This window comes from Anneissia japonica, unplaced genomic scaffold, assembly GCF_011630105.1.
Source record: "Anneissia japonica isolate Jap-2015-1 unplaced genomic scaffold, ASM1163010v1 scaffold277_len1293397_cov203, whole genome shotgun sequence".
Taxonomy (NCBI): domain Eukaryota; kingdom Metazoa; phylum Echinodermata; class Crinoidea; order Comatulida; family Comatulidae; genus Anneissia; species Anneissia japonica.
Genome location: NW_022719460.1, coordinates 600,581 through 616,557, shown reverse-complemented (window position 1 = coordinate 616,557; position 15,977 = coordinate 600,581). Strand labels below are relative to the sequence as shown.

Sequence of the window (15,977 nt, the reverse complement as noted above, 5' to 3'; positions counted from 1 at the left end):
TTTATTACACAATTTCTTTATTAATTTATTTACAGGACTACATTCGTTGAGAGCTATGCTACACGATGTATTATTATGTCCTTTATTCGAACTGTATTTGCCTTTCTTTGATGATTTATATATAATTTAACAGTGTTAATGACTATCTTGATTTATATATCTAAATGATCGCACACCAAGTTCCCTCTTCTTTATCGTTTAAAATTCATATATATGTATAAAGCATTACCGAAAGACGATTTAGAGTTTATCTCTTCACGTGTTCCAAATATATATTAGCCCTATATGCCTATATATATAATCAAATAATAGTAGAAACAGTGCTCGAATAAAAGAACAATAGTGAGTTTTCGGAAGCTTACGATAACGAATACGATTACATCATCAATTTTAGACAACCCTTCCCCTGTAGCAAATCTGTCACGTCGTAGGCGATTCATGCCTTTTGCATGAACCAAGGATCATATTCAGCTCATACAGCATATTGTCAAGAACTTTTTAGTCACAAATGACGATGGATGAATAAAGTGATGTCTATGTCTATGTCCGTATGGGTGTCACTGTCTTAAACGACTTAACACTTTTTATATTAAAGATAATATTTGTAGTATGACGGGTTATTATAATTACAAGTTAATTTAGTTTATTGTATTTTTGTTGGGAATGTTATCAATTGTCAGGGTGAAGGACCTATACACTATCCTCTATATCTTGGTCATATGGTAAAAACGTTAATCCTCATGGTTCCACTCGACAGAAATATAACTTAGCGTATTGATCGTAACTAAACGAATATAACATGCTGTAAAACTCATTGTACATGTACTCAGTTTATCGTAAATGTTCCAATAATTCAGACCGGCGCTTATAATTTATTGTAGTAACAGATAAGACATTAGGCTATTTAGGCCTTTATTACTTGTTGCAAAATTAGTAGGCCTATTATTTAATCTGTTAAAAATCGGTTATTTAATAATACTACTGTAGGCCTATTCCAATGATACGAAAGATCAAAGCATAACACATTTAAGCAATGTAGGTTCTGTCGATTAAGCGTCGTTGCGCTTATTTATGCCACGACGGCTATTTGAGAGCGGCGCTTCGCGAAAAAAAAAATCACTTCTGGTGCTTAGAGAGACAATTACTGGAACATTTACGGTATTTAGCTTACATATTCTATATGACATGTGAGTAGTGGGGTTTGTCTTGTAATCAGTACTGTATTCGGCTACAGAAAGCACACCGTTTTGTTTTCTTGTAGGCCTACACCTCATGCAGCTTTTTGTGTCGAATTGTGTAATGTTTCGCATGGAATGGATACCGTACGCTTGCGCTTAGCTAAATGTTATAAACGATCCTAAACTGACGGTTTGCGTGCCCTCTTCTTGCGGAAAATTACGGTACTCATAAATCGTGACGTACCCTCTGCGATAATTGTATCCGTCCGAATGCGAAATCTCATGTGCTCGTGGTGTTTCTGCAGATTCCATGTTTATTTTATTGCGTTATTCTGACAAATATAGTAATTTTGTATTGAACTAAACATGTCATTCTTATCTATGGTAAAAGTAAAATCTATTTACTTCAAATGATTTAAAATCATTTTATGAATTATTAAACGGATAACTGGTATTTGAATTTTTGTGCCTGAATTTATTTCTCATCAATACGGTACACAATCATCTACAATAGCAAAACGTTTTAGGTTTATATATTATTGATTGATTATAAACAATCTAAAGTAATCTACGTTGAAAGTCTGGAGGAATCTTGAATTTTATTCAGCTTTTGGTTCAGATGGGAGACTCGAGAAGTTGAAGACATCATATATGGTAAAACTAAGATAGGCCTATAATAATTAGTCATAAATGTTAAATATTTGTATACAGTACAGTACTTCTACAAAAAATAATAAATTGTTTTAGTTATGGTGTAGCAAAATATATTTCCCCTATATTTTTAAAAATAACCGCCATATGTTATTGAGACACTAAATACACACAAGACCATGGGGTTATTTCTACTATAATAACTCCATGAAAAGGCCAATACTGTAGATACATTATTCTCACGTCGATAACTGCGAGACTCACCTCTTAGTTACATAAACTACCGTACATATAGAACACATGACATATAACCATATGTCAGGCAAAAAAAAAATACAATTTCAAATTATTAGGATTTAAAAAAAAATCGAATTAAGTCTATAAGATTGAAAATTATATAAATCCAATACTTTATGGTCACAATAATACAACAGTATACGACAAATTTCTGGTTAGATTGTTTAACATATGAAATTAGAATAGTGCAGACAAATCGAATACTGTATACATTATAATACAGGGCCTAATTGCAGTCTTTATAGAGCATCATGTTGATGCCTCTAGCGATTCACATTACAGACCGGTCATTATATTCTTAGCTCCCTTGGAATTCTATGATGTTGCAGCAGCGACAGTGCATTGAAAGTCAAACCCTCTGGAAACCCACTTGGAGCTCGCTGTCGGGGAATTTTCAGCGAGTTCGTCGGGGAAAAATCAATTTTTTTTAGCACCAACCCCTCAAACAGGGGGTTAGTCCGACTGGGGTACTCTTAACTTGCAAGTTTTTTTTTTTTTGTTTTTTTTTTTATTTATCCTTTTTAAATAAATAATCCCATAATTAACATAAAATTTTATCACTTTTTAATAAAAAAAATTCCCCGACAAATTAATTTTTCCCCAACCGTCTGCGGGGGTGGGGGGGGGGTAATTTGGTCCCTAATGTGGACCCCTCGAAGGGGAAATCCTGGCGCCGCCCCGGCCGTCAGGTACCCTGCCACGACTTCTGAGTGGGTAGAGACAATGTGGAAAGCGCTTGCCCAAGGATGCGTGATAACTGTACATAAATATTTATAATAATTTTATAATTTTTAATTTTGAATAATAAGAATCTTTAATATTTTAAATTTCTATCTTTTCTATTTTTAATTATTTATTTGTACTGGATTAATTATTATCCTTATTTCATTCATTCATTCATTCATTTATTCATTCTTTCATTCATTCATTCATTTATTTATTTGTGTGCTGCTTTTTTATTACTTGTTTTTTTTTATCGTTTCCTGTGAATAATTTTGTTTTGTATTGTTTTTGTTGGCAGGGGTTCGGTTAAGCACCTAAATCGATGACTGTTTTCTAACTTCTGCTTTTCCTCGGCACCCCTGTTCAACTGTTTCTGTTCTTTGTCGAAATATTCAAAGTAAAAAAAATAATAAAATACAGCACCACGAATAATATTATTATTATTAACAACAACAACAACAACAACAGTAATAATAATAATAATAATAATAATAATAATAATAATAACAATAAAAATAATAATAATACACTTGTATACCTATAGCGCATAATGCACAGAAAAGCTCCTGTGTGCCTTACATTATAAAATCAATAAAATATTTAAACAAATACACGAAACAAAAAATTAAAATTACGAAAAAAATGGCACAACAAAATGAATACTGTATACAGAATATTTGAGGGGGTCACCATCACCACCAAACCCAATCCCGGAAGCATGCATCATGGAACCCCTATATAGGTGGTTTGAGTAAAGAAAAGGCCACAGAAGAACAGGTAGTGACGGTGGCCAAGACAGGGGTCCCCAAGAGAAAATGCTGCCAAATTTATGTTGTGAATTAAGAGATACATTTTTTAGAAGTTTTTGAAAAATTAATGGGTCAGGTAATGTTGCTGATAGCATGATATTTTCGAGAAGACTGTTCCAGAAGTAAGATGAAGGAATTGACTGGAAGTGCGCTTATTGACCATTGACCCATATTGAAAGACAGTTTCAAGGTCATGGCACTCAAATCCAATAATCGCGTTCGACGTTAAGGTTTAGAGCCAGATATTTTGACTACCAGAAATTCGGAAAACACATCATTAGACAGGAAGTACAATCGCATGGTGGGCAATTACTGTTGATTTTCGCGCGACTAGTTTATGCTAGATCGAGACTATAGCCGTAAGCTAGGCCTAGGCGGTTGATTAGACTGGCCGAGGTGTCCAGCTGGAGGGTTTACATTACTGGTTTTTCCCCCAAGTATTTCGTTTAGTGCGTGGTAGTGTGGGCATGCTGATTTCGGGTCATCCCTTATTACATTGGCCGACCCCTTGCCCGTCCCACGAATAAAAACGTCTCTCACAGCCTTGTGTTCTGCTCGTAGATTTTTCAACTTTGTCACAACAATTGCCGATGTTATGCTATTGTGGCCTAAGTCCCACATTCTCTCTGCTATCCTTTCGTGGACACCAGCCTTCTGACGATACAATTTATCTTCAACTTTTTCGGCGATTTATGGCTCCCTCCAGATATCTATTAAATATTCCTGCGCATACGTCCAGAGATGCCGTTTCTTTACTGACTTTTCGGCCATCATTTGCAAAATAAGACTTGTTGAAATTAAAGTACACAGATCAGGGAGACTGCTTCCATTCTGAATGGTGTTTATGACAGTAACTAAAAAACGCGCTAACCAGCGAGCATGGAAGTCACTTTGCTTCAATTTGATTGGTGTATTCGTGACCTGTGGCCACCCGCTGTTTAATTGTTTACTGGCTTTAGGCTGGATTAAGAAGTTAGTCGACATAAATTTACTCGACGGGCTTAGTCGAGTTGTGGCCTTCATCTCGCCATACTTGAGCGGTCATACTCAAGCTTATGGCGAGATCATCTAGCTCATCCACTAAAATTATCTTGCCATAGTTGGATATGAACGGGGCTATAGAGCCCCGATATTCAACACCCCGGCCGCTGACAAACTCCTGCCCGCCAAACATTTTAATCCGGCCCGCGCAACATTGCTGAAAAATAAATTTTCGTCCGATTTTCAATACAGAAAAAGTTTTTTCTGTTGAAACATGAATAACTACTTTGGCATTATTAACACCAGACTGGCTTTTTCTTAGTGTAGCTCATTGTATCTATCTATCTATCTATCTACTTGCCATGGACAGAGGAGAGTTGGTAATTCTTGTCCTAATTGGGGAGAGGGAGACTGATGGGGATGGATGATTAAGTGGAGGGTCACTGGTATGATGCATGTTTAACCATTGGTGGGGCACCAGTGGCGGATCCGTGGAGCGGGCTTGTGTTCATGTCGTTCTGTTGAAAACACTGTTTGATGTGTCTTTACTGTCTGAACATGCCATTTCATGGAATCTAGAGGTGTTTATTTAAACAAATTTGCTCAACTCAGCCCCAACATGAGAGTATTTTTTTCTTGGCAAATTTATGTGGTAGAAGGGCAGGCGATTTGTTATATCCCCACCCTTCCCTGTGATAACTGCGTTCCCTCATTTTTGCAAACCTTTTTGCAAAACAAGGCCTATCTTAGATAATGTTGAAAAACAAAGGCTAATAATAGGCCTATTAGAAAGACCTGTAAGCCTAGACTAAATAGGAACATACCAATTCTGAACAGTTTGACACCAAAAGCAACTATCTAGGACCCTCGTATTCGACCTTTTTAAGCTGGGGACCAGTTTCAATCTGTTGAGACCACCAGTCGGCCAACATAAATTGTGTACTTTGAATTTTATTTATTTTCGTAATCACAAAATTAACATAATGTAACATAGTACATGATTTAATAGATACCTTTAATGCCAAATATATTGAAATTAAATCTTCCAGTGACGGACTAGCTTCAAAATACCATTTGTGGGTAAAAACCTGTTAAATTGCAATTTTTTGGTCACATTTGTCATTAAAATCCAAAATTAAGTGTGACAACAGCCCATTCCGTTGAGCCAAGGCTTGGTATAAGAATAGAGTATCAGATGAAAAGTTGTTAGCTTAGTATTCATAAATAAAACATGTGTTATTTAATTTGACTAAAAAGTCATAAAAAAAATTATTATTATTCTTTTTGGGTCACAACATTAATATAAAGTGTTATAACACACAGCATTTGATAGATTTTTTTTTATCTCGTGGGGAGGGAACACACACCTTTATTCAAACATTATGACGTGATTTCTTTATCTTCTTTTAAAATCAAATACGTTCAACAATAACCACATGCTTAACATATTACCATAATAATATATCTATAATAACAATATTAAAAATGTAAATTTCATCGTTTGTTCAAGACAGTTTACACTTAAGTAAAACACTTTTATAGGCCTATAAAAGTTAACATTAACTTTATATTAATTTTACTTTAACCAACTTCCGTAAATATAACTTCCGTAAATATTTTTCCTTAAATTTAGTTTAACCTGATTCTATTTTACATTTAACTTAACCCTTAGGCCTACATTTCCCTTTCACTTTACCATATAAATTTACGCTTAACTTTACCGTTGCATTTACTTCCATATTTATCGTGTTATTCACGTTTGCCTTTATGTCTACTTTTACATTTAGCTTCAAATATCTTCTCACGTTTAAAGTTTCATTTTTTGCTTTTAAAGCTACTTATTTTTTTTTCTTTTGTGGGGTAACCCACCTTTATTTATTCCATTTTCATCTTTGTATTTATGTACAAACTACACGATTCTCTGAATGATAAAAACAAAATTTTATGGATAATAACAATAATATTTTTAATTTATGTGAATTACAATTATCTTTTTTCTTTAGTTGAATATCCATCTCTTCTTATTGTCATTTTATTTCCATACATTATCTCAACTTGTTTCACCTTAACCATTCAGAATTAATAGTAATTTTGACTAGTTTGCACCTTAATTTTAGTTCTGCAATGAGCATCCTGTTTAATTTAACTATTTAAAATTTTACCTTTTGCTTTTAAATATGATTTATAAATTGCATAACAAGCTACTGTAATTATTTCATTGCTTTTAGCATTCTTAACTCCAAATACAAAATCAGCATATGTAAGCATTTTTACATTTTGTTTTTGTTAATTATGTTAGCTACACAATTCCAATAACTTTTAAGTCTTTGACACTCATAGAACATATGCATTTCATTTTCCTCTTTTTTACATAAGTTAAATTAGGATCCTGTTTTATGTTCCACAAATATATTCAACAAAACTAATCTATTGTTATTTGGTAAGATTCTATGTACTCTAATAACTTAAAATTCAACTCTGATAGTCTTGCTTCTTTTATTCTGGATATCATATTAAATCCCACTCAAAATTTTTACCCTCGTTTACAGAACCAATGTTTGGTGATAAGAATAGAGTATCAGACGAAAAAGTTGTTAGCTTAGTATTCATAAATAAAACATCTGTTATTTATTTTGGCTAAAAAGTCATAAAAAATAAGGTTTTATTTATTCTTTTTGGGTCACAACATTAATATAATGTGTTATAGCACACAACATTAGATAGATAAGTTTAAATGCTTTCTTATATGATACTAAATATATTCAAATTGAATCGTTTACTAACGTACTAGCTTCAAAATACCATTTTGGGGTAAACAAGTGTAAAATTTGCCATTTGTCGAGGGTGATAGACTTTGACATATGACCAGGGAAGTTCACTGTTCCTTGCTTTGACATACTACTACCAAAATACAAAATGGATAATGTCTGAATACAGTACTTCAACTACCAAAATATGCAACTCACAGATAACCACAAAATTCAATTTTGTTAAGTATCAAATGAAATAACTTTACATGTTATAAACAATGCAAATAAACACTAGTTAAAAGCATGTAGATCAATTGTATGTTTGAATCACAAGTTTATGTATGGGAAAAGGGAGGCTCACTTTCTCACAAACTTTCAATAAATGTTCTGCTTAGAGTTACTTCAAAGAAGTCTTTGTTAATCAAATATTGTTTTTAGTAACCTGAATAATTGGGAATACATTTATTTAAGCAACTTATTTAATTGCATACTTGGTGTTTACTCCCCGCCACAACTAAATTTAAGTGCCTACTACTGGCTCAGAAACCAGTGGCCATAATTTTTTGTTGTTGTCAATTTATAATTTTCAAAATTATACTAAATACTGTAAACTGAGATATACTATATATCCATAGTTATGTAAATATGGCAATTATGCTAAGAATTAAAATGGCGTGTAATTGTGAGGGTAGGGTATTATGGTAGGATTAAATGGTATTGCTAAATCCCACAAACCTCCCAAAACACACTGTAGAAAACCAAACAATTCAATTGTGATTGACTCACTTGGTATATATCAATAAGAAAATTAAATACATTCATAAGAACCTATTTTTTGGTTAAAATGTTTTTTTGTGAAAAAATACTTGAAAATACACCACAAAACCTCCAAACTCCCAGAACGAGGGGAGCCTAGCTTAATGAAAATATTGGAACAAATTTGAAATGATTTCATGTTTTACTGTAGTTAAATATCAATAGCTTAGGCCTATTTTTCATGATTTGATTCACCACGTAAATAGGGCAAATTATTCCGGCTTCGAAATTTAGATCAGAAATACCGGGATCACGTCCGGCAGGGGATTTTATTTCATTTTGTTTTATTTCAACAATATTAAAGAGGTAGCTTCCCCGAAGGGAGGCTGATGTTATATAAATAAAATAGAACATTATACAATGAGTCACCACTTAGATACAAAAATAAATAAATAAATATATATATATATATATATATATATACGATATTGAAGGAAGTTAGCCGTTAACACTGTTGAATAAATATAATATAAATCATCAAAGGTACATATACAGTGTTTAATAAGCTACAGAGTAGCCTACGATGTTCCATCATGTCCTTATTAAACACTTTATATGTACCTTTGATGATTTATATATTATATATATATATATATATATAGGCCTACTCAGTAACAAATAAATAAAATAAATATATAAAATTAGATAATGTTGCTGTTATATTATATATTATAATATATCAATCATTCAAATAGGCATACAAACATGGGTAAGACTCAAACAATGAAAAAATAAATTTATCAAAAGTTGTATACAATTAATTATGTACAATTTATTGATTATATAATTTGAATATAAACTCTATAATTCTCCGTCTTTAATATACAATTTATAGTTTCGTTTAAAAGAATAAAATGATTCTGACTTTCGGAAGTTGTCAGGAAGGCTGTTAAATAAGGTAGGGACAGGAGGATAAAATGATCTTTTATAGCATTCATGTTTTGTCTTAGGTAATAGTTTTACCTTTAAATGACTAGAAGGCTAGAATAATTCTAGTAAAGCATTTCACTTGTACTCGCAATGTTTATTCAGGCACCGAAACCTCGATTCAGAATTACTGGGATGTTGTCCAGCTAGGGATACTTTTACATCTAAAATTTTGTTACTCCTAGATTAAGTTATTTTTTTTGTTGTTAAGAATTAATTATATTAGTATTTAAAAGCGTTTACCGGTACATGTTAAAAGCTTTGCTTCCAATGTAATTCATTACATCTCATTTTCATATTTCCATTTATTTTTGATACCTTAAATTTTCTATAATTATACATGTGAATATGAATGTGAACTAATTCGAAATCGAAACTAAACAAACATTTAATGTATATCTAAATCTTCTGTTTTTTAATATTAAGTTCCCTTTATCATCTGGTAAATTATTTTACTGCACCAAATGCAAGAATTTACTGAATAATTAAAACTGCTGAGAAATAATTCAGTGAATTCGCCCAAAATCTAATTTTAATTATATATATTTTTTAATCGAACACAGCTGTACAGAGCAGCTGATCATTGAGGCTGACACAGACTTGAAAATAGGGCTTGCGCAAAAATATGTTCTATAAGGATGATTATGAATGAATAATTCATGAGATTTTACCAAACTATCAATATTGCGCCCAGGGAGAGATTTTTACAGACCATCCACTTGAGCCCCATCATGGTTGGGACTGCGGGAAAAATGTTATGACTATGGCACCTCTAGATTGCCGTAAATAGCACACTCAGACAGGGGGCGGCTAGGAAAGCCACTGGAAAAATAGTGTCGAATTTCGGCTAGGAGAGGGCGCCCTATTTTTCGGAATTATTTCAAATTAGTCAAATTTGATTGTGTTTGAAGAAACGTTAATTCATCTAATAACTTACTTAACAAAACAAACATAATAGTGAAATATGTTTAAAAGTAGTTGAACAATATAGTGAAATATTTTTGGTGTATTTTGACCAGAACTATAAAGTGTAATTTAACGGACATTTCGTGCTAGACCATTTTTACGATTTTGTACCCTAGTAAATCGTTAAATTGAAACCCCAAAAAATTTTGATCATTAACGCATTTGAAATCCCTGCTGTAAAAATATATAATCTATAATTACAAATATTAAGATAAAAAATCGAGTAGCTGGGACGCAAATCCGACTCTGGGAACTAAAAGTACCTCCATTTCGTTGGGCTCGAATACTAGCGTGTACGCCATTTTCTAAACATCGGCGATCGTACTCGAAGATCGTATTTATACCGAACATTTCAAAGAAAATGTGTTCAACAAATAATTAGTGTGTATGGAATAAACATGTACAGTTAAAATAAATATTATTACATATCTAACCTTTCCAGTCAGTAATTTATCGACAATATTATTGTTTGTCTCTACTACGAATCGTATGCGAGGCTGAGGCCTAGGATGTGCACATTGGGGGGCCTAGCATTTTCGCGTACCCGTAAACAGGCAGCGACGATTATGCACATTTACAAACAGCTCCAATCCTTCTGAATTTGTTATCCTCGCTATATGGCAAGTGTACATGAACTAATTACTAACATTCTTCACTGATTCACCATATCATTCACAATTTCACTCAATATACGCGATTTGCAGGACTTATAAAAGAGCAGGCACAAAAAACATGTTTATAACAAACTTATAATATATTTAATTAATAAACCAGTCATATACTACTATAAAAATATGCATGCATGTACATTGATAATTATGTAGTGGACTACATTCCACCCACCCCCACCCCTTCCTAAAAACTCCCCATCCAGAACATTTATCATCTCTATAAATATAGTTCAACATTCCAATAAATAAAAAAATAAAAACACACTGAATAAAATTACGGTACACTTATAGACTTTTTTGTAGGTAGGTTTAGATTGGAATAAAGAAAGATGTATTGGTTGAATTTCTACAATTCAACACTATAAAATACTTTGTTTAATTTAGGTCTATACACAAGGTTTTGGAACATATAAAATCAGCATAATAACTTCTAGAATATAAAAATATGCATGCTTTCACACTAATTATAATATAGTGCCCACCACCCCCCACTTTATATTTCTATACACATTCAAATAACGAAAAATGAGGAACATATATAAGTTATAGGCCTTTTATAGGTTTTGAAAGAAATGAGAAAGACGTATTGGATTTCTACACATGAAACACTATATGATACTTTAACAGGTCTATACACAAGATGTCATGAAACACATAAAATCAACATATCTTTTATAAAAATAACACTGAATAGAAAAGACTAATATAAAGGCTTCATTATAATTTCATAAGTATTTTTTGCTATTAATTTGAATTTAAAGTTGGTTTTTAATTATAAACTACAAACACCATTATATTTAAAAAAAAAACTTGTGTTAAATTTGTCAAATATACCCTAACCCAAGAAAAAATTTTTAATTTATTATTTGTTCTAGCACTTTCTGTTAACAATCCAAATGAATCATCCTGGTATAAATAAGCATTCAAAAGAAACTCACACAACAAATAATAAGTATGAATACTTTTAAGACATACTTTTATATGACTATTAATGCAACAAAGCAAAGTTAATACTAATCGATAAAATATTGATTTAAATTGATGTCACTGCTAAATTGTGTTTTCAGCATGTTTTTGTTTTTCTATAGGTGAGGCTATTCCAAGGCATTTGAGGTATATTGGAGTTCAGTGGTTGAATGAGTTGTAGCACCATTTAAAGTAGTTGAAATTGCACATTTTTAACTGTCGTTGGTCTGCATTCGCTCAAGACTGATTTCTTTTTTGCAGTTTCAAAACTAATGTCCCTAAAATGAAATATACTTGGTTACAATAATAGAATAATGTATCTATATAAATAATAGAGACATAGTATGCTTTGGTATATTTTGATGAAAGAGAATTATTGCAGAAAACTACAATAAGTAATAATAATTTACTATATTTATATACAGTATATAATATGTACATATATTTACACAATGCTCATAAAACCATTAAATGTTCTTAACACCAGCCTTATCAATAACCTGACGTTTCTTATGTTTCCTAATGGTGATTTAAAATATTTACCTTTAAATAATACATAATAAATTTATGTAATAAGTAACTGGAAGTCAAGGTCCTCATTATCATCGCTCAAATTGTCTACAGAATCATCATCGCTTACCTCTTCAAGGACCGCCTTCCTTGGTAGGATGAATCAGCTTACAGTTACTAAAAAGCATTATAAAAAATTGACTTATACTTACCTTCTACAATGCAAGCATTGCAAAACACCCACCTCAATGTTTAAGTAAGCCTATCTACAAGTATAAAAAAAAAATAAATAAAACCATGTCCATGGATGAACATTTTCGCCTATTTCAGCTGAGACATGTCACTTCGAGTCTGCAACAGCAACCATACTCTGTCCATCACAATGTTATGTCTTTGTATTCTAATAAAATAGTATAATAATATTTGAAAGAGTATGTTGTGGTTAAAATTCAATGAACATTATCATCAGATATTATAGTTTTATGCAATTTATTTAATAAAAATAATTTTTTTAGCTTTTGACACAGTGGACTTAAATCAGGAGACACTGTGTTGTAATGTATTATTACCTTACCACGATAATACTACTAAACCACTAGATTTGCCTAGGCCTACCAGTATCAGAGACCCTACTATAAATAGGCCCGGCCTAAAAAATCTAAAAATAGTATACAAATTAATGCAAATAAATCTGAATCTATAACTAGTAATTACAGTATAATTATTATATAGAAATTGTATTAAATAAGCATGGTCTAGGCCTGAACCACAAAGCCTCTGCCTTCAGACGCCAATCGCATCGCAACGGACCCCACCACCTTGCCGCTGCTGCGCTATTACTCACTGCTACCTACCACTACCGCGTGTTCACATGTTCAAAATATTGCCTAGCATTCTACGGCCTAGAAGTATGATTCACAATTTTTGATCAGAATTGAAACAGGTCTTACCCGAATAATCTATGAATAAACATCATAAATCAACACTCTAAAAAAATTATGATTAGCTGGGACGCAGCTCCGACTCTGAGGAAAATGGTAAATAAACGTATAGTCAAATCGTACTAAATTTCAACATTCCATATGTGTCAACATCAATCGATGAATGCTTTGTGTTAGCGTCGCTTCTGTCGAAAAACCACGATTGGTTCCTAAACTAGACTTATAAGGAAATGTTTTTACCGTATAAGGAAGTCATGGGCGGGCCTTGTCTATTAATGAGAGTTTTAAATAAAGCTGCATTATTTTGCTAAGCGACCATAAAACGTGGTTACGTTTTTGAACGATAGGTGGCGCTGCGCAAAGCAAACACGGAAGTGAAATCGAAAAATCGTGATTTAACGGTCAAATCGCCTATCGGCTGTCCCACTGTAGGACATCCTTCGAATCTGCCACTGAATTTTCCCAGTGGCGAAACTAGGTTCCGATGGGCCCTTTTTCGAAAGTACAGTCATTACTCAGGTTAAGAATGCTATATCTAGAAAAATAATGACCAAATCACAATTAGTTTTTTTTAAATAATATGCAAGACAGTGTATTGCGAAAACGATAGAAAAATAAATTGTTCAAAATGTCTTATCATTTCCATAATTATATGAAATGAGATGTTTATTTCTCAATAAATAAATAAATTGCAAGAAACACGATGACATTATATAATGCAATATGAAACAAAGACTATATGGTCTATTATATTTATACAAGTTGACGGATGTTGTCAAATACCTATAAAAAATATTCTAGATTCAAGAACACTTAATTGTCCATTTTAAAATAGGAATTTGTTTTTCCTTTACAACAGTCTTGGTTTAAAAGGATAAAATTACATGAAAAATCACAAGACAAAACAACTTGGCAATGACGAGGAATCGTTTAGATATTAACATGTTAAAATAGTACGGTAATGTAGTAAAAAGTCAAAATAAAAATCACTTTAAAATTTACTATGTGTACCTCAGAAACAGGCCAGCCATTTTAGTAAAGTTTAAAACTATAAAAACCTAGCATTTTGCTATAAAATGATGACAGTATGCTAATTAAATAAAACATGTGTATACACAGGGTATAGCATGCTTATTCCTCCATGAATAAATAAAGTGCAAGAAACACGAACATACTTATATTATATAATGCAATATGAATAAGGAATGTGCGGCATATTACATTTGTACGAGTTTACGGATATTGTGAAATACATATAAAAAGTTGTGGATGCACAGGGTACAATATGCTATGCATTATTTAGTAAAGCTATTTTTTTTGTCTTTTGAATTAAGCCAGGTGAATACGTTAGAGTGTCAATTTTTTTTTTTTAGAGTAGGCCTATTTTTGCAACATACTGAGCAGGCCGTATGGTAATACGTCGGCTAGTGTAAAACATCATTTTTAAAATATCATTTCTACTGTTAAAGCAATGTTTAACGACTATTACAATACTTGTATGCACGTTATTATGAAATCCCATGGTGACAAATATAAATGATAAAGCATGAATGGTTAATTGATATATTTAGTACAAGTATAAATCACTGATATAATAGAATAGTCCGTGTTTTGAGCTACAAAGACAAAACTATAAAAAAAGAAGTCATGCTAATCAATGATGACTATGTACATTTTTGTCGCAACGGCGGCGGAACGTTTTTGAAAGTGGTGGTGGGGGGGGGGGGGGCATTTCATAGGGTCCAGTATGCGAGCGAAGCGAGCATCTTGGCTGGGGGCGAGGGGGTCCCGATGATTACCCTTCTATGCCTGGAAATGATACTCCAACTGTGGCTGGTCCAGGAAGTCGAAATAGAGGGGTCCCAGGGAGGGTCTTGCGTAAATAGAATGTCCACCCGCCTCAGCCTCACAACTGATTATGGTTATGGCACTCTAGATGGCCGGAAATGGCACTCTCAGATTAAAAGTTGAATATAAGTATAATAAATAATAATAATAAAAATAGAAGAATGGTGTCCCGGCTGACTGGGTTCCCCCTTGAATCTGCGACTGTTCAATAAACACACCTAATGTCAAGCGAAAGATTTTTTTATTCGAAAGATTTCTTTTACTTAATAGAGTTTTTACAACCTATAACACATTAACTACAGTGTACCGTATATTTTGTAGTTAACCTTCAGAGAACTTTATTTAAAAAAATGGCCTAATTAAGTATCTTATTGTTTTCTTTCAATTAGATGGAGTTTAAATGTGGTTATATTACGCTAGCTTGAAGGTTTACTGTAAGCCAGTCAGTTACACCAGGGAGATGTAATTTTTACACCTCCCTGGTTACACTTACTATACATGTTCGTGGTTAGCATAAAGAGAACTAGAACGTCGCTCCATTAAGAGTGCCTCTTCATGTTCGAGGGTGGGTATAGCCAAAAACTAGGTTTATATCACTACAGCAGGGCATTTAGGTCTGGACCGTTATTCAAGACAGTAAAAAATGCAATGGGTTTTAAAATAGGCATATCATGCTAAAATAGTGCACAAAATATAAACATTATTAAAAGCAACGGCGGCGGAAGCGGGTGGGGGGAAGGGGGCCATGCCCACCCACTTTTTCTACTGGGGGAGTCTCCCCCCCCCACTGTATTTAATTAGGCATATGGGGGGGGGGGTAGGCACTCTTAATGGAGCGACGTTCTAGTTCTATTTATGCTAACCACGAAGATGTATAGTAAGTGTAAATAATTGGCTTACAGTAAACCTTCAAACTAGCGTAATATAACCACATTTAAACTCT

General features: G+C 32.8%; 1 protein-coding gene and 1 long non-coding RNA gene across 2 annotated transcripts in view; one reads left to right on the top strand and one right to left on the bottom strand.

Moving 5' to 3' along the window:
• The window catches only part of LOC117110933 (kinase suppressor of Ras 2-like), a 15,988-nt gene extending 6,220 nt beyond the window's left edge, over nt 1-9,768 (top strand). Inside the window, exon 8 of the mRNA XM_033253783.1 lies at nt 9,696-9,768. Within this exon, the coding sequence (XP_033109674.1) occupies nt 9,696-9,768 (73 nt within the window). The remainder of the gene's footprint in view (nt 1-9,695) is intronic.
• A 1,353-nt stretch (nt 9,769-11,121) lies between these two features.
• Nucleotides 11,122-13,582, bottom strand: LOC117110943. Its single transcript, XR_004445790.1, has 2 exons — nt 13,196-13,582; nt 11,122-12,645 (listed from the first exon to the last, which is right to left on the bottom strand). It is a non-coding gene; the product is annotated as an uncharacterized LOC117110943 (long non-coding RNA).
• Between the last annotated feature and the right edge of the window lie 2,395 nt (nt 13,583-15,977).